Source organism: Dreissena polymorpha, chromosome 7 (genome assembly GCF_020536995.1).
Source record: "Dreissena polymorpha isolate Duluth1 chromosome 7, UMN_Dpol_1.0, whole genome shotgun sequence".
NCBI lineage: Eukaryota > Metazoa > Mollusca > Bivalvia > Myida > Dreissenidae > Dreissena > Dreissena polymorpha.
The window spans coordinates 78,429,842-78,457,287 of NC_068361.1; the positions used below are offsets into that span (position 1 = coordinate 78,429,842).

General features: G+C 38.8%; 1 protein-coding gene across 5 annotated transcripts in view; it reads right to left on the minus strand.

Annotated features, from left to right (window-relative positions):
* Positions 1–27,446, minus strand: part of LOC127838419 (kinesin-like protein KIF28P) — a 53,168-nt gene that overhangs the window by 11,696 nt on the left and 14,026 nt on the right. For 4 of the 5 annotated variants that reach the window (XM_052366181.1, XM_052366178.1, XM_052366183.1 and 1 more), the window contains exons 2-17: positions 27,055–27,237; positions 21,949–22,155; positions 20,697–20,825; positions 19,549–19,683; positions 18,461–18,624; positions 18,154–18,265; positions 14,798–14,865; positions 13,343–13,470; positions 12,604–12,624; positions 8,615–8,696; positions 7,942–8,075; positions 6,486–6,546; positions 5,571–5,697; positions 4,005–4,271; positions 2,436–2,543; positions 1,763–1,908 (exon numbers count right to left, since the gene is read on the minus strand). In XM_052366181.1, the coding sequence (XP_052222141.1) occupies positions 1,763–1,908; positions 2,436–2,543; positions 4,005–4,271; positions 5,571–5,697; positions 6,486–6,546; positions 7,942–8,075; positions 8,615–8,696; positions 12,604–12,624; positions 13,343–13,470; positions 14,798–14,865; positions 18,154–18,265; positions 18,461–18,624; positions 19,549–19,683; positions 20,697–20,825; positions 21,949–22,155; positions 27,055–27,237 (2,072 nt within the window). The remainder of the gene's footprint in view (positions 1–1,762; positions 1,909–2,435; positions 2,544–4,004; positions 4,272–5,570; positions 5,698–6,485; positions 6,547–7,941; positions 8,076–8,614; positions 8,697–12,603; positions 12,625–13,342; positions 13,471–14,797; positions 14,866–18,153; positions 18,266–18,460; positions 18,625–19,548; positions 19,684–20,696; positions 20,826–21,948; positions 22,156–27,054; positions 27,238–27,446) is intronic. The other variant, XM_052366180.1, reaches the window with a different exon arrangement.

The following is a 27,446-nucleotide window of genomic DNA, read 5'->3' on the forward strand; positions in this document are numbered from 1 at the left end:
CATTTACACTTTGCTCCTGAGTGGGAAAGGGTTAAGAAGTGATACACATGATCGAAACCCAAAACATCAAGGGCGATTACCGCATCCCCTACGCCACGTAAATGTGATTTTGTAGCATGTCAAAACCTGGAAAGGCTATACAACTGTATAGCAAAGGTGAACAATAAGACCTTTCTTTAAAGAAAGTGATATTCTTTTTTACAGGTTAGAAAATGCATATGTCTTAGCATGAATATATCAAACTTTTAAACGTAATATTACACGTAGCTGAGAACAAGGGGTTTAATGCATGTGCGTAAAGTGTCGCCCCAGACTAGCCTGTGCAGTCCGCACAAGCTAACCAGGGACTAAACTTTCCGTTTTTATGATATTTCGTTTCAAAAAGTTTAGGTGGAAAGTGTCGTCCCTGTTTAACCTGTGTGCACTGCACAAGCTAATCTGAGACGACACTTTACGCACATGCATTAAACCTCTTTATCACAGAGTACGGCTCATATAAAGGATAATCATTTTCAATGAAATTTCATAAAAAATCAAGATGCTGCGTCCTTCAATTAACCGTGATGCCTCCGGTAAAGCCTTGTAGGTATCGATTAATTGGCACATTTGAACATGTCGTTGTTAAAAATAGAGCATATGTAGAAGTCAAAAGTAGGTCGATGACCAGATATAAATTAGGTCAGGTAGTGTGAGTGTGCTGGGTGTAAAATGGAAGTCTCATATCTTATTAGTAAGTAGTCTTGGTGTAAATCGAACCGTCAATTTGGGTGAACCAAGAATTGTGGCCGTTTGATATGTGCCAGAAAATGTCAACGTAAAGGTCAAAATGAGGTCAAGTGAATACAGTGTGTTGATAATATTAAACAATAACACCCAGAAAAGTATGAAAGCTTTGTAGCAAGCAGTTTTGATGCTAAAGAGTATAGACTAAACTAAACGAGATCAGGTGACGTAAGGTAGATTTATTCAGAGTGCAAGTATCAAAGCTTTGCAGCTTTTAACCAAAAAAGGGACCTAGTGAATTAGTCCAAAAGTAGTCCTTGTCAAGGTGAACACGAGGTTATGTGATGTTGGCCTTTTTGAGAGTGTTTATACGTAAATTCCATAACATTATGAAAGCTTTGAAGCAAACGATGTCAGAGGAAACGCATCATTTTGGGTTAACAAAGGATTTGGACCTTCTGAATTAGTGAGTACAATAGTAGGTCAATATCGAGATCAAAATGGTGTGTTGAGAGAAGCTTTGTAGGATGCATCATTGATGTTACACGAAACGCGTCATTCTGGATATATCTCGTGCGGATGGACGGACGGAAGAACGAAGTGACAGTCAAATCACTATATAAAACCCGGCAACACAACTACTCGGTTAACCGAGCATCTCTGAAAAGCGAACGATAAAAGCCAAGTTTCGACGCCATTCGGGTTCGACAGGTTTCACTGCACACAGTGCAAAGGCAATATGACTTCTTAAAATTATGGTGAGCCTCTTCATGGGAAAACCGGGCTTAATGAATGTGCGTGTAGTGTCTGAGACAAGACTTGCAGTTCGCCCAGGCTTATCAGGAGTGACACTCAACGCATACATGTACGCTGGATATTCGTGTAGAAGAGACCTTTTTATACCAAAAAAAATCATACAAGCGGAAAGCGCCGTGCCTGAGCGAACTGAACAGCCTATTTAGGGATGGCACATGCATTAAGTACAGTTTTCCCACAGCGAGGTTCATATGATTGTCCCCTACGTGTTTTAACTTTCTACCTGCCGAGGAAAATATCTTCAACGGGGTCCCAGAAGGGGTCCTTGTCCCGTGTGAGCACCACGTGTTCTCCGTCGAGGGTCTTCAGGTACAGCTCGTCCATCAAGTCCTTCCGGTTGTAAAACTTGTTAGTAGACCATATCCACACCTGAAACATGCGTGTTCGTTTTTGCGGTTTAAAAATAAAAGTAATTATAATGATAATCATAATAATAATAAATAATAATCATACAAATGATAATAATAATAATAATCATAATAACAATATTGACGACCACAATGCTGTAAATGATGATGAAGATGTTGTTGTTAATGAAGATGATGATGATGTTGATGATGGTGGTGGTGATGATAGTGATGCTGCTGCTGATAATGGTGGTTGTGGTGATGATGATGATGATGATGATGATGATGATGATGATGATGATGATGATGATGATGATGATGATAATGATGATGATGATGATGATGACGACGACGGCGAGGAGGACGACGACGACGACGATGATGATGATGATGATGATGATGATAATGATGATGATGATGATGATGATGATGATGATGATGATGATGATGATGATGATGATGATGATGATGATGATGATCAGCATTATGAGTATTATACAATTTTAACAAAAATACAAATAATAGACATTGGTACATTTTTTCAAGTACCTTTTTGGTTTTCGTGTTAAGGACCCGCACAATGACCTCCTTGCCTGGAGCCGTCCCCTTTGGGTCGTGGCAAGACTCGCTCCTCACTATGGGCTCGAACTTTGTGAACTGAGTAATAAAACACATGGTTATAAGCCACCAGTTTATATCTATCTCTCAGTTTATACAAGCCTCGTTCTGGGAAAATGGGGCTTAATGCATTTGCGTAAATGCAAATCACGGACGACACTTTCCGCTTTTATGAAACTTTTTTGTGAAGAAGGTCTTTTCTAAACGAAAATCTAGTGCAGGCGACAACTGTATTCCCTGATTAGCATGTGCATACTGCATAGTCTATTCTAGGACGGCATTTTACGCACATATATCGAGCCCAGTTTTCCTGAGAGTAAGTTTAGAACTTAGTTAACTGATTAGTTTAATAAACGAGCCTCGCTCTGTAAAAAGGGGCTTAATGCATGTGCGTAAAGTGTCGTTCCAGATGAGCCTGTGCAGTTCGCAAAGGCTAATCAGGGACGACACTTTCCGCCTTAACTAGTTTTTTGCTAAGAAGAGACTTTCTTGAAACGAAAAATATCATAAAAGCGGAAAGTGCCGTTTCTAATAAGCCTGTGCGGACTGCACAGGCTAATCGGGGACGACACTTTACGCACTTTCATTTAACCCTATTTTTACAGAACACAGCCCATACGGGTATCAGCAACCATTTCTTAGCATGTGACTGGTAAAAACGCATGATTATCAGCTACGAACCAAAGCAGATCTTGATAATTTTCTCAGTTTCAACTCCGATAACTGACACATTAAAGCACGTGTTTTCACAACGAGGCGATACATATGGAATATGACATGACTAAGTGTTCCAATAACCTACAGGGCGAGTGGAATACAACTTAACACAATTAGCGAGTGCAATACAAACCATCAGAGCAAAATATTTCTAAAATGATCCATTTACTATATACCACCTTACGATGTAAAAAACAACAACACAATAACAAGTCACTAACGCAAGCTATGACATATCAGCTGCGTACATAAATATAAGATTATTCATAATAGCTTAATTATGATGTGAACATTATTGAGGTCATTGAAAAGTCTGGTTTTACCAGCTGTTTACTAGTAATAAGGAAACAAATTTCACATTTGCGGCACATTGTAAGATACATACTTCTGATCTGGTCTTCTGTATAGTTTAACAAAAATACACAAGTATTTCAATAACATATAATAAAAAGCATGCGAGTTCCACACTGCAGACTTCATTACTAAAAAACCTAACGTAACGTTTGCAGCATAGTTTAACACATCTTGTAATTGAACAATATTAAGTATGTGCAAAGCAACAGGGTATTCAAGCTAATGTTAAAAAGCAAGTAAGCAATACGCCATTTAATCTTTAAAAATATTTATTTAAACCTCGTTTTCAGAAAACGGGGCTGAAATGAGTAGTCCCCGATTGGCCTGAGCGGACTGCACAGAATAATCCGTCTCTTTACGCACATGCATTAAGCCCGGTTTTCCCAGAGCAATGATCATTCTAGTTTTCTATACAACAAAGATACCAACCCTCTTAAGTTCGTCGCTTATGGCGTTCGCTTCGGCAATTTTCGGCATCAAATTTACAAATTCTTGAAATAACATCCTGTTGGCCATATCATGGGCCACTCCGTGATCAGTCCCGCGCGGCGTTGCTATGTCAACGGACACACCATCGTGCTCGGCAAGTTCCGTCATGAAGAAATCGAAATCGAAACTGCTGACGTCAGTGTCCTTCCGCTCACAAGGGTGTCCGATATACAGGAACAAACTTCCTGACCCTATTTTCAAGCGGTCCTGAAACGTATTTACAGTCGCACATGATTATTTTACCAGCAGACTCACATCAAGTAAAAACTGACATTTGTGTGCACTACTTTCTACAATAGCAACAACATCGTGATCTAAGAATTTCACAAACTGTCATCGAGTTTGCATGATTGTGCTGTGCAGAGATTAGTTAAATTGTCCAAATGTAATGTATAACATAGTAAACGTATAAGATTTCCCAAACTGTTGACATATTTTACGATGTAATATCTTGGTTCAAATCGCACAATATGATAATTTTGCCTTTCTCTTGCATAAAGAACAAGAGACAAAATTGTCACAAAACCAGGTTTTCAATTTGAAAAAAGTCTGATAAAGGGAGACAAGTCAAACTGAACTGATTGTTTAAAAATAACCCCCTTTGTTTCAAAATAAATCTATTTTAGTCGTGGCGACCTTGACCTTGGAGATATTCGCGTAATTCTTTCGTGCAACACACCGTCCAATGATGGTGAACAAATGTGCCAAATGATTTTAAAATCTCACAATGAATGACATAGTTATGGCCCTGACAAGCTCATTTATAGCCATTTTTGACCTTTGAACTCAAAGTGTGACCTTGACCTTGGAGATATCGACCTAATTCTTTCGCGCGACACACCGTCTAATAATGGTGAACAAATCTGCCAAATAATTTAAAATCTCACAATGCACGACAAAGTTATGGCCCGGACAAGCTTGTTCAGCCCGTCCAGCCGCCGGCCCGCCCGCCCGCTCGCCCGCCTGCCAGCCTACCAGCCCGCCCGCCCGCCGACATTCGCAAATCTAATAACCATTTTTTTCCTTCGGAAAACCTGGTTAATAATGTTGTTTTCTCAATAACAGAAAATCAAAATGACATTCGTTAACTGTTTTACGGTTTCGCAAATTTAAATGCAATTTCATTACCAATTGTACAGGCCCCACGCATACCAATTCAAAAACATGTGTGTAAGGATCTGTTCGGGACTCAAAATCATTATAAACGATGCCTTGGATGTATTTTTTTCGATAATAGATATGAGGAGAATTTACTAGGCTTAATACATAAGCGTGAAGTGTCGTCCCTGATTAGCCTGTGAAGTCCGCACAAGTTAATCGGGGACGACACTTCCACTTTTATGGCATTCTTCGATAAAAGGAAGTCTTTCTTAAAAGAAAATCTAGTCAATGTGGAAAGTGTCGTCCCTGATCAGCCTGTGCGGACTGCATAGGCTAATATGGGACTACACTTTACTCACATGCATTAAACAAAGTTTTCCCAGAATGAGGGTTTATTAAAACAACCTGATGGGCCAGTGTCGTCTTTTCGTGTATCTTGAGTCCATTGACGAAAACGGCGGCTGTTTTCGAGGAAGGCGTGATAAAGGTCTTCTTACCGTCCGTCCGTATCTCGCAGTGTTTGGGTTGAATACTGCAACGAAAATTGGCAACTAGTATCATACTAACCGCGCTCTGAGACCACTGGGCGTAATGCATGTAAGTAAAGTGGCGTCCCAGATTAGCCAGTGCAGTCCGAACTAATCAGTGACGACACTTTCCGCCTTGATTTGTATCGTTTAAAGTATGTCTCTTCTATGCAAAAATCCAGTTAAGGCCAAAAGTGTCGTCCCTTATTAGCCTGTGCGGAATGCACAGGCTCTTTTTGATCAACACTTTAGGCAAAGGCATTCAGCCCAATTTCCCCGAGGTGCATATATCCACAATGTTCCCTTCAACATTGTATATAGACAGGCTGCTCCGTCTATATCCACTATGACCGGTGGTGCAGTACAGTTTACGTGCATCGTGCAATGACGTAGCTAGAGGCAATGTGTTCTAAGCGTGAATAAATGAGAACGCTATCATTTTCTAATGTCAATTTACCCAAAGGCTAAGTTTGCGGAATACCAAATCAACGATTATAAAATATGGTTTGACATGAAATTATTGTCAGTTCTGTTTAATTTGTGGAAACATATACTCCCTAACATTCAAGCTGAACGTTTAAAAAAATGCAATCAATAAATACAAAGCGACTTATAATATATATATATATATATATATATATATATATATATATATATATATATATATATATATATATATATATATATATATATATATATATATATATATATATATATATAAACAAGCCTCTTTCTGGGGAAAAACGAGCTTAATGCATGTGCGTAAAGTATTGTCCCTGATAATTTTTCTTACCCGAGACCCCTCAGCTGTATTGCACCTTCCCCCGGCCCAGCTCGCCCTATGGTCGTACACCCTGAAGCGCATACGAAGGAACACATCTTTACATAACAAACGCAAATCATATATAACATATAACATGAGTTACTCTCTGTGGAGACGGGGCTTAATGCAGTTGCGTGAAGTTTCATCTCAGTTTAGCCAGTGCAGTCTACACAGGCTTATCAGGGACGACACTTTCCGTTTATTTTTTGTGTAGTGGAGACTTCCTTTCAACGGAACATCCCATAAGAGCTCAACGGCTTGTCCCTGATTAGCATGTGGAGACTACAGACGATAATATGGTAAACACTTTTCGCACATGCATTAAGCATCGTTTTCCCAAAGCGAGGTTCATTTTATCTCGTTTTGTTTGTATGTGTATTTGATTGTGGTTTGTTTCCTTGCACTTTGTTTCCGTTTTTAACAGTATTTCATTCATACAGGGGTGTGATTTAAGAACCAACTTAGGGGAGGAAAAAGCCCTACTCACGAAACAAAGGGTAAACTATACTTTTCAATTCTATATAGATCCACCAAAGTTTGTTTCTATTTGTAAAATTAAATTGAAAAGGGGGAAAACAGCTGAAAGGAGGAAAAATTACACCCCTGTTCAAATAACGACAGTCAGGTAATATACTCAGATTGTAGATGGGTAAGCTGGTCCACAGAACATACACACGTTAAAACTGTGAGACGTTAGCAACTATATTCTACGAGTAAGCATATCAATCGTGACGATAACATCGCTACTTAAATAACACTCTTTGTATGAAAACTAGTCTTAATAAATGTGCGTTCAAAGTCATCGCAGGTAAGACTGAGCTCTCTTCACGTGCATAGCAGGGACGATTTCCACCTAAACTGGCGTTTGTTTAGAAGAGACTTCCTTTTAATGAAAAATTCCATTAAAGCTGAAACTGTCGTCGCTGTTAAGCCTGTGCTGACTGCACAGGCTAATCTGGGGCGACACTATGCACATGCACAGAACGAGGCTCAAATCTGAGGTTTAAGATGAATGGTCGCAGAATTGCTTCCTTAGTAGTGAGCAAACAAATCAGGTGGCAAGGCTGGGAATCAAACCGGAAGTATACAAGTGCATTTTTGTTATTCAAAAGGACGAACGCTTTAAAAAAAAAAAATTCAAATATCATTTACAATACTTATTTAATAGGTTCATGTTTATCCAAGCTTATACTCAAAATCTGATTGGACCTAGTCGTATAATTAAATTAAAAAATGTTCAACCGGTTTGAAGATTAAATTTGTATTTCTGTATGCAATAAACGCTATAAATTGCCTACTTGTTAATACTTTTTGAAAATTTTTGAAAAGTGATTTTTTCACCAAATGCCGATATAGATAGCTACCATTATCGAAATGTGTTTTTTAACAAATGAACCCGGAAATCCAAAATAACAAGGGAGGGTACCGGTGGTGAACACGTGTTTGATGACGCCGGAGAGTTGCGGGTCCTCGTTCACGTTGCTGATGTACGGGAAATGGTTAAAGGCCGCGTCTTCCTCTCGCGCCTCCGACTGCTGAATGGAGCGCTCCCATTCGCGTCTGAAAAACGCTTCAAATGATTATGTCTTGTTCTGACAAAACTGGGCATAATGCATGTGCGTAAAGTGCCGTCCCCGTTTAGCCTGTGCAGTCCGCACAGGCTAATCAGGGACGTAACTTTCCGCCTAAGCTTGATTTTCGGTAAGAAGGGACTTCCTTCAAACTAAAAATACCATAAAAGCGGAAAGTGTCGTCCCTGATTAGCCTGTCCGGACTGCACAGGCTAATCTGGGACGGCACTTTACGCACAAGCATTAAGCCCAGTTTTCTCAGAACAAGACACGATTAGTTGCGGTTTTCATGATAAGAGCAGACTTCTGAGAAAACTGAGCTAAATGCTTGTGCGTAATGGGTCGTTCCAGATAAACCTGTGCAGTCCGAACAGGCTTATCAGAGACAATACATTCCGCTTAAATGTAATGTTTCGATAAGGAAAGTCTTTCTGAACGAAAATCAAGGCTAGGCGGAAATTTTTACAATCACCCGCAGAACCGGGAGTGCTTCGAACCACAATTACCCGCTGTACCGAATGTACCTACTTGGCCTGCTCGAGCCGCTGCTCCCATGACATTGACATGTCCGTCATCTTGCGCTGGTTGTCCTCCAACATCCGCTGGATATCTGCAATAACGTCATCGAAATTAATACGTCACAAAAAACGTTGTTAAAAAATGTAAAAAATTATGCCAATTTTATAGTAAACACAATAGAGATGACCGACTAAAGGCAATCCATACGTAATTTAGTATTGAATTGTCTACTCGTCTGGTAAATTACGGTTTAGTGATAGTTTTCGTTTACACATGTTGAAGATAAGCTTCTTGTATTTTTAAAATTTATTTTTCCTAAACTTAAAAGTAGTCAACAAATCAACATTAAAATATGGGCAGGTATGGGCGGCATTTACAGTGCAAGGGTGGGTTGTGGAATTTGATGTGCTGTTAGACATAGAACCATACAACTTTCGCACTCAAAACCAGAAACCGTGTGTCTCCCCTGTGCCTTTAAATGTGTCGGGATCAATCTCACATGAGAGACATGAACGACAACTGAGCTCGGAGATTGTGCCAGGACGAGTAATATCACGTGGGTAAGCGAGTGCGTTAAAAAACGCCACATACTCTTGAAATAGATTGCAATAACTAAGCTTAACCCATTTATGCCTAGTGGACTCTCCCATCTTTCTAAATTGTATCAATTTATTTCCAAAATTAGGGATGTCTAGTATACTTATTTCTATATTTTGAATATTTCGTACAGAAAGTCCTTTAAGCAAACAGCGCAGACCCAGATGAGACGCCGCATTATGCGGCGCCTCATCTGGGTCTACGCTGTTTGTCAAAGCCTTTTTTCTAAACGCTAGGCATAAATGGGTAAGAGCGCTCGTCCCAGCCTAAATTGCCGACACATAAAGAGTCACAAAAGATGCATGATTAAAAGTGTGAAGAAAGGCCAACGGAAAAGGAACGTTTTTAGTTTGAACGTAACGTGACTGGCTGCAGTTCGTGAGTCGATTTGTTTTAAGGAGAGTGAACAGTGTTGGAATGCATTCATATTTAAGCATGTGATGTCCACAAAGTCTTATCTTTGAATTGTGTCTCTTCTAAACGAAATTCCCAGTAAAGGCAGAAAGTGTCGTCCCTAATTACTGCACCTGCTAACCTGGGACGACACTTAAAGCACGTTCCTATAACCCAGTCTTGCCAGAACGAGGCTTATTATTTGCCTTATTGCGAGTGTTAATATCTCATTCGTGTACAAAATAACATTGGGTTAAAATTGCTTTAGGTAAAATATCATTCAGCTAATATCTTCGTCTGATTGAAACAGACAGAAACGAAAATCACTGCTTTGATGTATTCGGATTTTAACCTCGCCCCGTTTCGTCAACAATTCTAATAAATGTCTTTGAAGCACTTTAATTTAGGCGAAAATACCACATTTCTCAACCGTTGGCAAGGGTCCATACGTGATAAAATGAATAAAAAATATAGACATAAAACAAATTCATCAAAAGATATCCATTATCATAAATCAAGCCAAATTTAATGGACGAGTTCGTATTTGCCTAGTAACGACGGCATGAAAGGACAATATTTTATGTTTTGTCTGATTACCGTAGAAACGTCATAGGGCCTTACTTTACAGAGGCTTATAAGGGACGACACTTACCAGGACCTTACTTTACAGAGGCTCATAAGGGACGACACTTACCAGGACCTTACTTTACAGAGGCTTATAAGGGACGACACTTACCAGGACCTTACTTTACAGAGGCTTATAAGGGACGACAGTTACCAGGACCTTACTTTACAGAGGCTTATAAGGGACGACACTTACCAGGACCTTACTTTACATAGGCTTATAAGGGACGACACTTACCGCGTGTATAGATATTTTGTTTAAAAAGGTCCCTTACGCGAAAGTCCGGTGTATACGGAAAGTGCTGTCCCTGATTAGCCCTTACGGACTGCACAGGCTACTTTTGGACGACACTGTACGCAAATGCACTCAGTTCCGATTTCCCAGACCGAGGCCCGTACGTTCTAGTTACCAGGGGACTGTTTCAATAAACATCGTAGTACACATTTACGATACGATACATTTTTCGAAGATACATCATTGCTTAAGTCCATACCATACGTTTATAAATTTTCAGTACCTAATTACTTACATTGGCATCTCAAGCGCCGTATATAATGTGACGAGCATAGCGAGCTAGTTCGTCTACTTATTAAGATTACAAAATTCTCTCGTAGTAAGTTAACATTGTCGTACGATCGTTTATGAAACGGCCCTAAGTCCATACGCAAATAGACTTAAAAGATCGCTCAGACTGTGCCGGTGTCCAAGATTGTTTGTCAATGACTATAAATTAACATGATAGGATATGCACTCCCTGTTTTTTCAAGTTATATGTTAACACATAATTCATAAACTCAGTCGTGGATATACAAGTAATGTAGTAGCCAGTGATGTACGGATCTTATTCCATAAGTCTGATTAAGGTTTATTAGGCCATTCTCAATGAAACATACGAGTCGCGTTCTGAGAAAACTGAGCTTAATGCATGTCTGGGACGACACTTTACGCACATGCATTATGCCCAGTTTTCTCAGAACGCGGCTCAATTACGAATTTAACAACGTAAATACTTTGTCCAGTGATATCTTTTTGCATTTCTTCCAATGATAATTGTGAAACAACACGCCCAAATGATGGTTTGTTTTTAAAAAGGTTGTCCATCAGATTGCTTTAGGTGTGCTCAACGTTTCTGTTTTCCTTATAGTGCTAAAATAAACATGAACTGTGCTTCGGGGTGTTAGCAGAGAAAAGGAGTTGAAGCAAGAATCATTATTTCGTACAAGTCATAAGAAGTTAAGCTTTGAAGGTCATAAGGTTGTTGTTAAGCATGTGCCATTTCGAAACGAGCTGCCCGACCAGTACCGATACGTACAAACATTTTTGAACTTAGGGACATAATTGGATAAATATTGATATTCATCGCAACATGTTGTTTGTGTTTTAAGCTATACCTGTAGGTGTGGGCTTTTGAGTTTATTGGAAAATAAGTTATAATGAAACGTTGGAAACAAATTGCGATTTTAATCCTCCATCTCTCTATTTACAATTTAAAAATAAGCCTTGGATACCGTTCTATAATGAAATATTTGAAACATGGGAACAAACGAAGGCAAGCAGATTTTACAGTAGACCATACAGCAGTTATTATGGCACATGCAAACGATGGGCAAACTTTATCATGTTTATCCAATTTTAACGGTATCCTTTAAAGGGACCTTTTCACGTTTTGATAAATTTACAAAATTTACAAAAAATCAGATTTGCAAATGTTCATTGTAGTTATCTTTTGTGCAAGGAAACAGTTATACTGAACATTTACCGTTCTCTATACCTGAAAATTATAAAGCGTTAGAAACGCGAGACGATTGTCAAATTTGGAAAGTTTTGTTGTTAGCGTTATATTTTGTGACCTGACAAGGATTGCTCATATAAATTATAAAATACATCATGTTTTTGTCGACATTGATAACCGAGCGGTGAAAGCGTTAGATTTTTACTCCAAGGGTCAGTTCGAACCTTGGTATGGATTACTTGTTTTCTTTCTTAAATTAATTTTTGTTTTATACAGGAACTCTTTAGTTTCGATGTTTACATTCGAAAAGTTAAAGCATTAGATGACAAACTTCAAAACATGCCAAAATCTGTGAAAAAGTCCCTTAAAAATTGTGTCTTGTTCTGAAAAAATGGGGCAAAATGCATGTGCGTGAACTGTCGTCCCAGATTAGCCTGTGCAGTCTGCACAGGCTTATAAGGGACAACACTGTCCGCTTTAATGGTATTTTTCGTTTAAAGGAAGTCCCTTTTTACCGAAAATCTAGTTTAAGCGGAAAGTGTCGTCCCTGATAAGCCTGTGCGGACTGCACAGGCTAATCTGGGACGACACTTTCCGCACATGCAAAATGTCCAGTTTTCTCAGAACGCGACTCCATTGATCAATACCAACCGTTGTCAGACAATGCATCCCCTAAAGAAGAAACGATCAATCAATGAAACATTCTGAGAAATAACGAGAGAATAAACAATTCTTCACTTTCTTCATTCCCTGTATTAGCAAAATTGTATTCGCAACTTTATAATATGTGCCGTATCAACCTCCGCGCAGAGATTTGACTGGAACCAGCATAGCTATGCGTTACAATAATTTTACCGTTATTTTTACTTATTTTAATTTAGGATTTTTTTTTATTAAGAACCTCAACTTATATACTATTTTCAAAATATAATAGAAAATGATTCTTCTTTTCACAATATAATACTTAACCCCCCCCACCCCCAAAAAAAAAAATCGTACCAAATCTGGTAGGATTTTCTTGTGATGGAAGAGATTGTATGTGAGAGCAAGGAACGACAACTGTGCGTGGAGGTTGATGCCGTATATGTTCAGTTAACAAAATCACATTTTACGACACCGCTAAATTGCAAACGGCGGCAAAATTTTCCTTGAATGCCAAAACACACCTTCATCATATGTACAAAGAGTATTATTAGCGCCTTCTGGCTTTAACACTGGAAATGAGCCGCGCTCTGGGGAAACGGGACCTAAAGCATCCGCGTAAATTGTGGTCCCTGATTAATCTGTGAAGTGCGCTGATCTGTTACGACACTCTACGCCCATGCATCAAGTTCCCTTTTCGCAGAGCGCGACTCAAATATTAACACTGAATTGAGATTTGAACGCGTACCTGATGTGTCCCCTGATCCCTGCTTCTTGAGCAGCGCCATCAAGCGGGCGTTTTCTTCTTTAAGTTCCCGGATCAGCCGGTCAGTGGGGCTCTCGTTCACAGTGGCTTTGTTTTGGATTTTCTTTGCTCTGAAACAAATTTAAATGAGCCTCGTTCTGAGCACACTGGGTTTTATTCATGTGCGTAAAGTGGCGTCCCAGATTAGCCTGTGCAGTCCGCACAGGCTAATCAAGGACGACACTTTCCGCCTAAACTTGATTTTCGGTAAGGAGGGACTTCCATGAAACTAGAAAATACCATTAAAGCGGAAAGTGTCGTCCCTGATTAGCCTGTGCGGACTGAACAGGCTAATCTGGGACGGAACTTTACGCACATATGAGCCTCGTTCTGAGCACACTGGGCTAAATGCATACGCGTTGAGTGTCGTCTCAGATTATCCTGTTAAGTCTGCACCTAAACAGGCATTGCGCTAAGATGAGATGTACCGGTACTTTAAATAAAAAATATCAAGGTGGAAAGTGTCGTCACTGATAAGCCTGTGAGGACAGCACATACTGATCTGGGACAACACTTTACGCACATGCATTATGCCCTGTTTTCCAAAAAACGGATCCCAAATGATACAGTGGGGAAATTCATTATAATAAGGTGGAAGATCTGAAACATGGGCATGATGGCTGATAATATGATAAACTGTAACTTTATGGATAGCTTTGAAGAGTTCGCAAAAAAGTAATTAACTTATTCCCGTATAGTGTTATCGTAATGACGACGATGACTCGATCTGTTGTAAGTGTTGAGTAACGGTAGGATGGAGGGGGAGAGAAAACTAGGAGAACGCGAAACTGGAAGACGTATGACAGTCGTATAATCTATTGGTCAAGCGTTGAGAGGAAATAAAGCGTAGAGAGGTTGCTGATAGGAAATGAGATATGAACGGAGAAATGTGATGATCGTCTAACAGGTCAACGTAGCGATGACAGAGTTAATTAAGGTGTTGTGGGTGGCAATGAACTGGGAAATGCTATAAGCGTGATACCTTTCGGTGTAGGGAAACATGCGGTTGGGGAGAGAAGAGGGGAATTAGCACGGGGAAGTGATGACCGGGCTACCCGTTTGAGTTGCGTAAAGTAGCCAACAGGGGTAGAATTTTGGTTAAGATGTACGGGGACTGAAAGAAAACAAATGAACCTCGCTCTGGGAAAAATGGGCTACATGCATGTGAGTAAAGTTTCTTAACGCACAGGGACGACACTTTCCGCTTAAATTGTATTTTCGCCATTAAGAGACCTTCTTTAAGCGTAAAATAATATAAAAGCGGAAAGTGCAGTCTGCACAGGCTAATCTGGAACGACATTTTACGCAAAAGCATTAAGCCCAAGTTTCCCAGATCAAGGCTTGAATATTGCTAATAGCACACGTGGGGTGAAAGAGGAGATGTGTTGACCGTGTTACCTGTCGGCATAGCGAAGCGTGGATAACGTCTCGTCGTAGTTTATGTCCGCCGGACTTAGGGCAGCAATCTGCAAAAGACACAACATATCATCAAGAATTATCACATAATCGAGCATTGGATAACCCTTATACTCCTGTATTTTTTCAATACTGTATTTAAACTCAATGATTTAAAGGCCCGCTCTTGAAAAATATGATCAAATGCAGTCCGCACAGGCTAATCAGGGACGAAACTTTCCGCTCTTATGGTATTTTTCGTTTAAATGAAGTATTTTCTTATCGAAAATCCAGTTAAGCCGAAAAGAGTGTCCCTCATTTTCCTTTTCGGACTGCGCATGCATTATGTCCCATATTTTCAGGGCGATGCTTAAATGTTTTTACAGAGACCATCAGCAATATTATCATATTTAAAGCAGACTAAGTACATGTTTTGTCACACCGTTTTTTCAGCATATGTAAAGTAACATAATTTTCTTCTGAAACTAGTTGTGTCCGATATTTTATCCATATATTAACCCATTTAAGCCTAGCGTCTAGAAAAAAGGCCTTGGCAAACAGCGTTGACCCAAATGAGACGCCGCATGATCGTCTCATCAGGGTCTACGCTGTTTGCTGAAAGGAATTTCTGTAAGAAAAATTCTGAATATAGAAATAAATATACTAGACGTCCCTAATTTTGCAAATAAATTGATCCAACTTAGAAGGATAGGAGAGTCCACTAGGCATAAATTGGTTAAGCCGTCGGTTACACTTGATGCTTAGTGAAAGCGCAATGCAATCGCATTGTTTTGGAATTAATGATGTACAACAAAACACCAGATTAATTGTGAGAACCATTCCTGTGTTTAAGAGCCATTTGATACATGTTTCATCCGATGATTTTACTTCAAAGCAATTTACGTTAATAAATCTTTTCTTATTTGTAGCCAATCCAGTATTGGCATTACTGGGCGTGAACAAATATTTACTGATAGGCAGCGCAAACTACGATACCTTTCAGTCAAGAATGTCAACTGGTGCGGTCGATAGTAAAACGTTGATGCAAATTACTATTACCCTTTCCCGACCAGGAGCAAAGTGAAAACGGCTGTATGCAACCAACAAATAACCTGAAGAGCATGCGAGTTACTCGCAGTCTGTCCATATTTAATTCTGTTTGCTGCTAATTGGTATCGTAGGGTTGAAAACTACGCTTGTAAAATTTGAATCGATTTAGGAAGGTTAATAATATGATTTTCTAATGAAATACAAACAGTTCAAAATAAAAATCTTACTGGTTAAGGGTTAAACGTCTTAGTAAACGAACACAATTGATGGTGTAAGATAGTGAAAAAACACCATAGTGTAAAGCGCGTATCTGCAGGTAAGGGAAATATCGTCCCTTTAATACAAGCGCAACAGAATTAACAAGAAATATCTTTTTTTTAAAAGATATACGGCGTTGATTGTGGTAGGAGTTGGTGAAAGGTAAAGAGTTCAATGAATGAGATCAAAGATAGCGAATGTCTTTTTCTGTGCAGTTCTTAGCTGCATTACACGTAGTACGGGATGTTACGCGGAGTTTTCGCGGCTCATTTCACATTATTACATATTGCTGGTCATAAATCTATAGATAAAAAACAGAAAACCAAAAAAAGATTGGAAGTGAAATTAAAACATATGAGTCAGCTGGCCGCACGCGAAGTATCCGTACATATTTTAAATATTTATAAGCGCGTTCTTCGAACAAACCTGTTATAGTGGTTTGTCGGGCATTGCTATTTGATTCGATTATTAACAGTATCGAGAATCATCGCGCTCATGCTTAATACATTATTCAATATGGTGGAATAATTCTTGTTAAATTAATAAAAAAAATATTTATCATGGTATAGTTGAAAACACATTAACAATCTATTATTGACATACCATAATTATATCGCTGAATATCTTCATTTAACATATTTCTGGTCTAAAGAAAATTCCAGTTCACCTTGTTCACGCAATAGCGTCTATATTATTGGCGTCGCACTGAAGTGCGGCGACTCGTATGTAATACGTTTTTTTTTCGCTTATGGGAGAAGTTATTTTACTGATCAATGTATCTATTTTTGTTGTCAGAATTTCTTGCATAGTGGTGATTTTTTGTGTAAATTAGTGTATATAAGTACTGCATTTGTGCCTATGACATTTACTACATCCTTCATTGTTATTGAAACCATAAATATGTCGATACGTTGTTACTTCTTCATACGGCTTGTTTCCAGAAATAAACATGCATCCTTTCAAGCACAACATAAGAACCAATTATTTTAACCTTGATAAAAGTAACAATAGTTTGCATCATAAACATTTGAGCCTCGCTCTGTGAAAAGGGGGTTACATGCACGTGCGTAAAGTGTCGTCCCAGATTAGCCTGTGTAATCCGCACATACTAATCAGGGACGACACTTTCCGCTTTTAGGATATTTTCTGTTTAAAGAAAGTCTCTTCTTGGCAAAAATCCAGTTTAGGCGGAAAGTGTTGTCCCTGATTAGCCTGTGCGGACTGCATAGGCTAATCTGGGACGACAATTTACACACATGCAGTAAACCCCCTTTTCACAAAGCACGACTCATTTATACTTCAGATTTTTGTTTCAATGCATCTTGCTGTTAACTTACAGATATTGCACAGCCGATTTACAAAATGCAACACAAGTAAATGATCGAAATAGTGGAACATGGGTACCATAAGAGTCGTTGTTGATGTTTTAGTAATAGACGGTGTGGTACGTAAATATTTCGGTGTTACATACCATATTTGTTTACCCGACCTTATATGCTTTCTTGTAGAACTTATAACGGTTAATAAAGATGATCGCATTATTCATGTTTACAGAAACTTAGCTGAAATAACAATGTCATTACGTGACGTAGGTTACAACAAAAGCACGTCTTCCATAATGCGGACTATTTCACTCACATGGTTTGTTTTTTTTTGTTTTGTTTTTTTGAATCAGAGTTTATTTACAGGTCCTACCGGCCTCTTCACGAGGTCTTTGAGGTTCGACCTGTTCACTCACATGGTAAGTTCCTTTAACGATCATAAAGTCGATTAACGTGATGGTCTACTTTACTAACATGCTTAACGATGTTAAATGTTACGCAAGGGCCTTAAGTGTCAATCCAGTTTAGCCTGTGTGGACTGCAATTTCCGTCTAAATAAGATTTTCGCCAAAAATAGACTTCCTTTTAACGAAAAATACCATAAAAGCGGAGTGTCGTTCCCGATTAACCCGTGCGGACTGCAGGGGCTAATCAGAGACGACACTTTACGCACACGGATTCAGCCCAGTTTTCCCATAACGAGGCGCAATTAACGCTAACGTTGGTTACCATGATGGTCCTGCTGTTGCCCCCCAACGCCGACTGCAGCAGCTTGGTGAGCACCGAGTCCCTATAGGGAACCAGCACCTTTGTCTTGCCCATGGCTTGGTCCGCCAGGGCGCTGAAAGAAAGGGAACACAGCATCGTCAGCAAATCGGAAGACGTTGTTAGGAAAATGATATATATGATCAGCAAAACAAGATGCATGACAAACACAACGGAATGAATGGGCAGCTAAACGAAAGATTTTGCCAATTGTCTCCTCGATATTATCTAACCAGAGTAAACTTCATATCTTAATAATAAACTGTCTCACCTGATCACATTTCCCAATGTGGAGAGACTCTGGTTGATTGCGGATCCCTCCTTCAGCCTGTCCCCCGTGGCCCCTGTGGAGTCAGCCCTCTCGGACCCCGCAAGATCCACAAGGTTAATGTCGCTGCTGCGGGTGTTGCTCTGGCCCGCATCGTTCACCAACACCTATCAACAGATTCAATATGTTTGTCACTGGCTTTAAAATTTATTTTCAATAAAAACAACAGGGTAGATTTCTTGACATTTCTCAAGTTTATTGTAAGATAACTGCTATTGTGTCTTGTTCTGTGAAAGCTGGTCATAATTCATGTGCGTAAAGTGGCGTCCCAGATTAGCCTGTGCAGTCGGCACAGGCTAATCAGGGACGACACTTTCTGCCTCAACTTGATTTTCGGTAAGGAGGGACTTCCTTGAAACTAAAATTACCATTAAAGCGGAAAGTGTCGTCCCTGATTAGCCTGTGCGGACTGCACAGGCTAATCTGGGACGACACTTTACGCATATGAATTAAGCCCAGTTTTCTCAGAACAAGACACATATGATAATCCAAAGCTTCCTATTTTGTTATTGATGCAAACCGTGCATTTTTAATGTCATAATTTCGTTGTTTTGTTTTAAAATGTTACGTTCGAGTGCTGAAATAAAAGACTCAAGTCGGCTTTAAGAAAAAGTCACACGGTGAGTAAAGTGGCTGCAGGAACACATGGACATTGCACATGGGGTTTATATCAAGAACGCTTAAAAGGTTTAAGTAGGCCTTTAACACTCAGTTTCAAGGCTCAACTAGACTGGCGAAGTCGTTTGCGTCAATGACTAAATTCATATATAACTATGTTACTTTAACATTTGTATAAATCGCTGGGTTGTAGACTCTATATAGTCGTGGTCTCGACAGGTTGAGCCCTTAACTTAATTAAGACCCCGAAAAGTGAACGAAAACAAATGCTTAAACTGAATAAGAAATTAAAAATATGTTAGCTTTTTCATTTTATAAATGTGCATTTCAGTTGCAAAGTTACTGTTCACAGATCAAGACCAAAATGTCGAGCGATGTATAAAAGAAGAAAAATAACTGTAACAACAACGCACCTGCTCGAAGCGTATCGTGATGACCATGTGCGAGCGACTGCTGGTGGCGTTCATATTAGTGGCGGCCGTCGTCCGGTTGATGGTTCCGCTCTCCATCAGCTTCTCGATCTCCTTGTAACTGCGCACCGGAACTTGCTGTGGGGAAACGGACACACAACGTGGTGAATTGGGTCAAAGCATTGGAGGAATATATGAGCCCCGTTCTGAAAAACTGGGTTCAATGCATGTGCTTAAAGTGTCGTCACAGATTTGCCAATGCAGTCCGCACAGGCTTTTCAGAGGCGACAATTTCCTTTTAGACGGGATTTTTGTTAAGAAGAGACTAAGTTCAAACGAAAAAATCCACAAAAGCAGAAAGTATCGTCCCTGATTAGCCTGTGCAAACTGCACATGCATATTAGGGAGGACACTTTACGCACATGCATAAAGGCTATTTCACCACAACGAGGCTCATATATTACACAAATATTGCGAGTTATCAGGCATGCCACGTGGTAAATTGGGTTAATCAGTGGCAAGTATTCAAAGGCTGTATTTCAAGGCCATTAATTTTGTGCGCAACCTATTTTTGTGATGCATTGAAATAAGAGCCAATGCTTCTTCCGAGGTTGCGCTTAGGACCGGCTGTTTCTACTTCTAAAGGGTGAGTAGGTTTTATGTGATTTTTGTTCAAAATATTTCGCATAAGTTTAAAAATTGGGCAATGAAATGCAATTCAGCGAAGATTAATACATCAACACATTTTATAGTACATGCAATCGCAAGACATTTGAAAACGTTAGGAACCTTAAAAATTGGTGGTGGAGTTGTTGTTTTTTTAAAGGAAATCGATGTGTTTTACCTGTGTGACGAGCACATTAATATAATGCGCGTGACTTAAATTTGATTGATAATGTTCCTTTCATATTTGTGTTTGGCATTTACATTGTATGAATGGAGTTTTGTGCTTGATGATAATAATGTGATTGCTGCTTCTATGTTTATGCTGGTTCGGTTGAATTACAATACTGGTATCCCGACTGGTATGGTACAGATTTTATCGGTGCATTTCTAATTGTATTTATAATAAACACAAGGACGAGGCTCAATGATGAAGCATTAAACTTAAAGAGTCACACAATCTTCCAACGAGCCACACAATCCCCCACCTTGAGTCCCTCCACGTAAAAGCCCGACTTCGGGTTCTGGCGGATCTTGAGGCCGCCGTGTGGGGGCTTCTCCTTCACGATCAGATCCCGAACCTGCTCGTTGTAGATCTCCAGCATACTGAAGAACACCTGCGAGAAAAAAGTATTATTTTTTAATCCGTATAATTTTGTCTCGTTAAAACTACTCCCTTGGGTATTTATGGGAGATCCTAAGAATGTCCACATGGTGTGTATCGAACCCTGGACCTCCCTTATCCACTATGCCAACTTGACCGTCCCCTTCTTAGACATAGTCCCCCGCCCCTAAATCTGTGGCACACTGCTGTGGTGATAGTTTGGACCGTGCTAGGCTACCGTGATCAAAGTGCACTTTGCTCTTACATTTAAGCCGCGCTCTGTAAAATCGTTGCTAAATGCATATGCGTAAAGTGTCGTCACGAATTAGCATGTGCACTCCTCATAAGCGAACCAGGGACGACACTTTCAACCTTGACGGTATTTTCGTTTGAAAGGGACTTCGTTTAAACGAAATTTTCTATAAAAGCGGGAAAAATCGTCCCTGTTTAGCCTGTGCGGACTGCACAGGCTAACATGGGATAAAACTATATGCAGATGCATTACGCCCCGTTTTCCCAGAGTGAGGCTCATTTAATTATGGAGCGGCTATTCGGAAAGTGTGTAAGAAGTTAATCAACAATGCGATAATTTCGTTTATTGGTCGATGGAAAAAAATTAGCGCGAGTAAAATGCGAAGGTCAATACCCTTTGTCGGAGCGGTATACAAGTAATTGGAAGTATTTACAAAAAAAGGACGTTTGAATATTCCCTTTGAATCAATGTTTTTATCATAATAATACTACGGACACAACATGGCGATTTCATAGTCGCTCAGTAAGGTGAGTGAACATTTTGCAGATCATGATTAGATATGTTTCGGTGGCTCAATACCTAGAATGGAAAAAGCATCATTCATGAAAATTTATTATGACTTATTTTTACATATATCTTAACAAAACATTACATACTATAATAAAACATACAATAAATGCAATACAAATAAGTACATTACAATACAACATAACACAACAAGACAACTGAATATTGTTTGTGATAAGCACATTTTATACGCTATTTGGAATTTCAGTATATTTGCCTCCTTTGTGTTCTTAATGTGTTTCACCAGTTTAATATTCCCTACAAAAAAGTTCATTGTAAAATCTGACAAACATCCAGAACCCAAACGCCAACTCACCCTTAGCTGTTTCTTGTTATCAGACGACGTATCGATGGCCTTGAATAGTTCCTCGCAGGTGATGGGTACGATGCCCTTGTTGGCGCCGTAACCGATCATGGAGTAGCTCTTGCCCGAGCCGGTCTGTCCGTACGCGAACAGCGCGGCGTTGTAGCCTTGCCAGGCGTTGTCAAGGACGCCTTGACCGAGGTCAGAGAACAGGCGTTTCTGGGGTGAATACTTTACCGGTTACCATTATAATTAAACTTAAATAGGAATACATATTACCTATCAACTCTTCGATGTAAAATTAATATTTTAACTGAAATACAAAAATTGGCATAAACATTATGACTGACATTTTGGGACCTGACAATCGTGATAGAATGCCGACAACGACGACGAAGATGATGGTAATGATAATGAGAACAACGACAAAGTAATAAGTAAAATTATCATTATAATGATGGTGATGATTGATGATGATGATGATGATGATGATGATGATGATGATGATGATGATGATGATGATGATGATGATGGTGATGATGGTGATTATGATGGTAATGGTGATGATGATGATGATGATGATGATGAGGAGGAGGAGGAGGAGGAGGAGGAGGAGGAGGAGGAGGAGGAGGAGGAGGAGGAGGAGGAGGAGGACGACGACGACAACGACGACGACGACGACGACGTCGACGAGAACGAAAACGACTACGATGATGATGACAACAATAAACACAAGAGCATTTATAATGGTGTATTTTTTTTGAGGACTCAAGATGGTAATGTAATCAATAAGACTGCAAATGAATCGTCGCTCAAATCAATGCGTATTCAAGCAAGCATGCTTTATTTCTTTTCCGTGTGAATATTCACTTATATACAAGTCCCATAATTAGGCTGAGGTATTTCAATTAACAGGCTAGACCCGATATTTAAACGAAAGCTTTCATGACATGCCTTAATAGAAAATGCATATTGTGCGCTAAATGGCATATTCATTCGGGGACCAATAATTATACCAAATCTTCGTGTTAATGTAAAAATGCAATTATCTTTTTGTGTGCATTGATGAAATAAGGGTTAAACATTTTAAATCGGATAAAAATATTAGAATGTTTGAAATGCTTCTCAGACTACGGTATAAACAATAAGCATAATCAAAGCGTTGAAGGCACTGAATTCGTTCGCTGTTGTATAATCTTAGACGCAACTCAGTTTTCAAAATTAAAATGACCACAACCCATTCAAATTTATAAAGAGTGTGTCTTAAAACACAGGTCGAGATGTGTGTGTGTGTGTTTTCAAATCATTGATACAGCTAATCAGTGTGCACAGGCTAATCTTATTTGACATGCATTAAGCCCCGTTTTCCATGAAAGCAGCCAATATGTACAGATTTCAATGATAAACTCTAGACTGACCAACGTTGTCTTTCAAGCTGTTAAATACACACTATGTAGTGTACCAGTGAGAACAGGCAGATTCGTCGTCTGCTAAAATTTAATGGAGTTATCCACACAGGCAGTCACGGGTTCCTACCGTAGCCAAGGCATACTGATTTGCAAAATTTCGTCTGTATTATTTGTGAGCTAACGATCACAAATAAAAAACGTGTGTTTCCCTTACCGACTGTAATTTTCGGTCCCGACTTTAATTAACCCATTTATGCCTAGCGTCTAGAAAAAAGGCAATGGCAAACAGCGTAGACCCAGATGAGTTCTATAAGTCTATTATTTCTTCTCAAGTCTAAGAATTGTTTATTTATTAACTGTTGAGGGTTTAATATAGCATTGATAGAACACGCACTTTGTTACAATCTGTCAAATAACAAATAAAAGGGTTCAAAACTCCACGTCGCTTCAAGAGTATTCAATGAAAAGCTGAAGTTACAATATTATTTAACCAAACTTATTTACAGTCGAGTAAAAAAGGAAGAGATTGTCCAAATAAGAAATCGGTATATTTACTTAACTTATTGTATCGTGAAATCATCGATTAAAACGTTTATTTAGTAAACTTATGAAGCATTCGTACGTACAACGATATACCTGATAAATTTACGGAAGTGTTCGTACCGCATGAACACAAAAAGAAATGTGTAAACTTATAAAACGCATACCGTATGAAAACAAATTAAAATGTGTTAAATTATAAAACCTATTAAGTATTCGTACAATGTCAATACACATTTCAATTGATACAATTATAGAGTTTTCATATCATGCAAACATTTTATGAAATAAGTAAACTTAAAAAGTATTCCCGTGTAAATTTCAAATAAAATATGTTTTATATTTAAGAAAAACACCCCTGAGAGCTCTTTATCATAATAGTGATCAGCCATACAGGCCATAAATGTATATGGACATGGCCGGGCACTCTTATGATATAAGGCCCGAAAAAGGGTTTCTATTTCTCTATCGAACATTTTTATCATTTAAGCTAAAGCTCTAGAACCGATATTGTCTGTCACACTTTTCTGGATCCTGCGATAACTGTAAAAATTCTTCATATTTTTTTCATGAAACTTGAAACATTGACAAATGGCAATATGGAGATTATGCACGTCATTTCATTTTGTTCCTACGTCAAGAATTCTGGTTGCTATGGCAACAAACAGACTAGAAATATTTCTGAAAATGGTTGATCCTGCGATAACTTTAAAAGTTCTTCATATTTTTTAATGAAACTTGAAGCATGGACAGATGGCAATATGGAGAGGTAGGGGACTTGTATTGCTTGGCAATAGTCTTGTTATATCTTGCTCCGCTCGTGCGGTGACTAATCTACTTCAGTTTTACATCAAATACTCCAAGTGCAATCAGTGTATTCATATGAAATACGTCAATTGTAATAAGTTTATTTATATGTAATACGTCAATTGTAATAACTTTATCCATATGTAATACGTCAATTGTAATAACTTTATCAATATGTTATACGTCAATTGAAATAAGTGTTTTATATGCAATGGGTAAATGGCATGCAGTGTATTTATATATATTGGGTAAATTGCAATCGGTGATTTTATATGTTCTCTGTCAACTTCAATCTGTGTATTTACATGTAATATACCAATGGCGAGGAAACTGAAATATGTTTGATGTATGCTTACCAACAAACAACAAAACTTTAACTTCGATTACAAAACAAAAAGTTGTACTTTACTGGAATCAACTAGAGCAAACTATGTGACTATTTAAGAGAGAGAACATTAATTGGGACTATTTGAATGCGGCACTTTAAAAACAGGCCATATCTATCGCGTCTAATCTGGTATCGAACAAATACAGCAAGACTGAATGAAAGTGAATTTAAACATGTCATCGCCAATCTAGGTCACCGGAAAAGTTTCAATTTGCCATCGATGTACAGGTATTCACAGTAAACTATGCTTATAAAGATACACAATCGCGATTCAATATTTAAAGGGATCTTTTTCACGGTTTGATAAATTGACAAAATTGGAAAGTTGTTTCAGATTCGCAAATTTTCGGTTAAGTTATGATATTTGTGAGGAAAAAGTATTACTGAACATTTGCCATGGTTTAATATAGCCATTATATGCATCTTTTGACGATTTAAAAACCTAAAAATTATAAAGCGTTGCAACGCGAAACGGTTGAAGAATTTGGAGAGTTCTGTTGTTGTCGTTTAACTACTCGTGAAACTACGAAGATTGCTTATATAACGTATAAAATACGCGTCTTATGTGTGCTTGGCAGGATACCTCAGTTGGCTAATGCGTTTTACTTCAGGTTTCCGGGGGTCACTGGTTCGAGCCCTGCCGCGGGCTACTTTTTTTTCCTTTTTTAAATTTTATATTTTATTTTTTACTGGAGCTTTTAAAATTTCATGTTGATATTTATCAATATAAAGCATTTAATGACAAACTTCAAAACATGCCAAAATCTGTGAATAGGCCCCTTTAATTGATTTGACAAGCAATATGTCCATACAAGTTGTCAGATGCAAAGTTAGTTGTTTCGATTAACTTGATTTAAATAAAACATAAAATCATAAATCGACTTTAATTAAATTACTCGTCGAAATATTTGCCAACTGTTCAATGCAATATTTTGACCAATAAATATTTAAATAAGGTGTGCAAAATAATCGCATTCCCTTTTAAAAGAAAGTTGACAAAGATGAAGTTCGGCGTTCTAAATGATTGGCAAAAATTTTGACCGTAATTTAACATATTTTGACGACTAAAGTATGTGCTTAATTGTTGGGCAAAGTCTTTGTTTGCATTCTCTTTTAATGGCAAGTTGATCGGGATATATTCGATGTTTTTCTAAAGCTCGCTCACAATTTAGAAGACGGTCAACGAGAATCGCAATTAATTGCGTTAAAACATCAAGTTTCAAAAATTATGTGTATTACCATTCTCTCTGGATAGCGCGTTCACTCAGACACAAGTATTTTGTGTATTTTTAGTGCACAAAATGTATCTATGGGTGTTCATTTAACCAAACATTTATCATTCGCTGTATTGAAAATAATGATGTGAATACAACTCCTATACATAGGCATTCCGATGTGGTCGATATATAACATTTAATTAACTTAACGGGCTTCGATCGCAAAAAGAAAATGTATTACAAAATGACGAGTAAAAAATGCACAGATTTCTTTGATAGATAATGAAAACGTGCATTAGAATACAAAAGGCTTTAAACATTCAAGAGAAAGTAAGAACATTAAGACAAACAATTTATACTTAATGCATGATACGTGCTATTGATATTAAAGCTGCACGCTTTTGCATATACCGTATAAATGGGCATACTTGCAACCCACTTACGTATTTAATCACTCACTCTATCACTCACTCACTCACAACCCATTCACTCACTTACTCACTCACCTTCTCTCTCTCTCACTCTCTCACCACTCACTCACTCACTCACTCACTCACTCACTCACTCACTCACTCACTCACTCACTCACTCACTCACTCACTCACTCACTCACTCACTCACTCACTCACTCACTCACTCGCTCGCTCTCTCTCACCACTTGCTCAAAGCAGTCAATCACACACTAAACACTCACTACTCACTCACTCACCACCCACACACTCACTCATTCCAAAGTTGTATCATGTTGTAAGCGCACCTGATCCGCATAGTTACTTCCGTCCGGTTCACTCACGCCACTAGGTGTCTCCTTGAAGCCGTCATGTGACCAGTAGGAGTGGTCGTATGAGAACGACTTGATGTCACCGGTCTCGGGGTTCTTGATGTTAGTCGTCTTGTCCTGCATAGAGATGATGCACTGCGAGCCGGCATTCTTCTCTCGCTGAAATACGAGAATAGAATCGTATGTAACGATTAATCGTTAGACAAAATGTCATGTGATTCGGCATTTTTCTCTTGCTGACAAACGAAAATAGAATCGTAAAGTACGACAGATCGTTCGACGAATTAACGTGATCGCAGGTCCGTCTTAGAGGAAGTATAGACACATAACTGAACATTTTCGCTCACATATCAAATAACAACACGCCA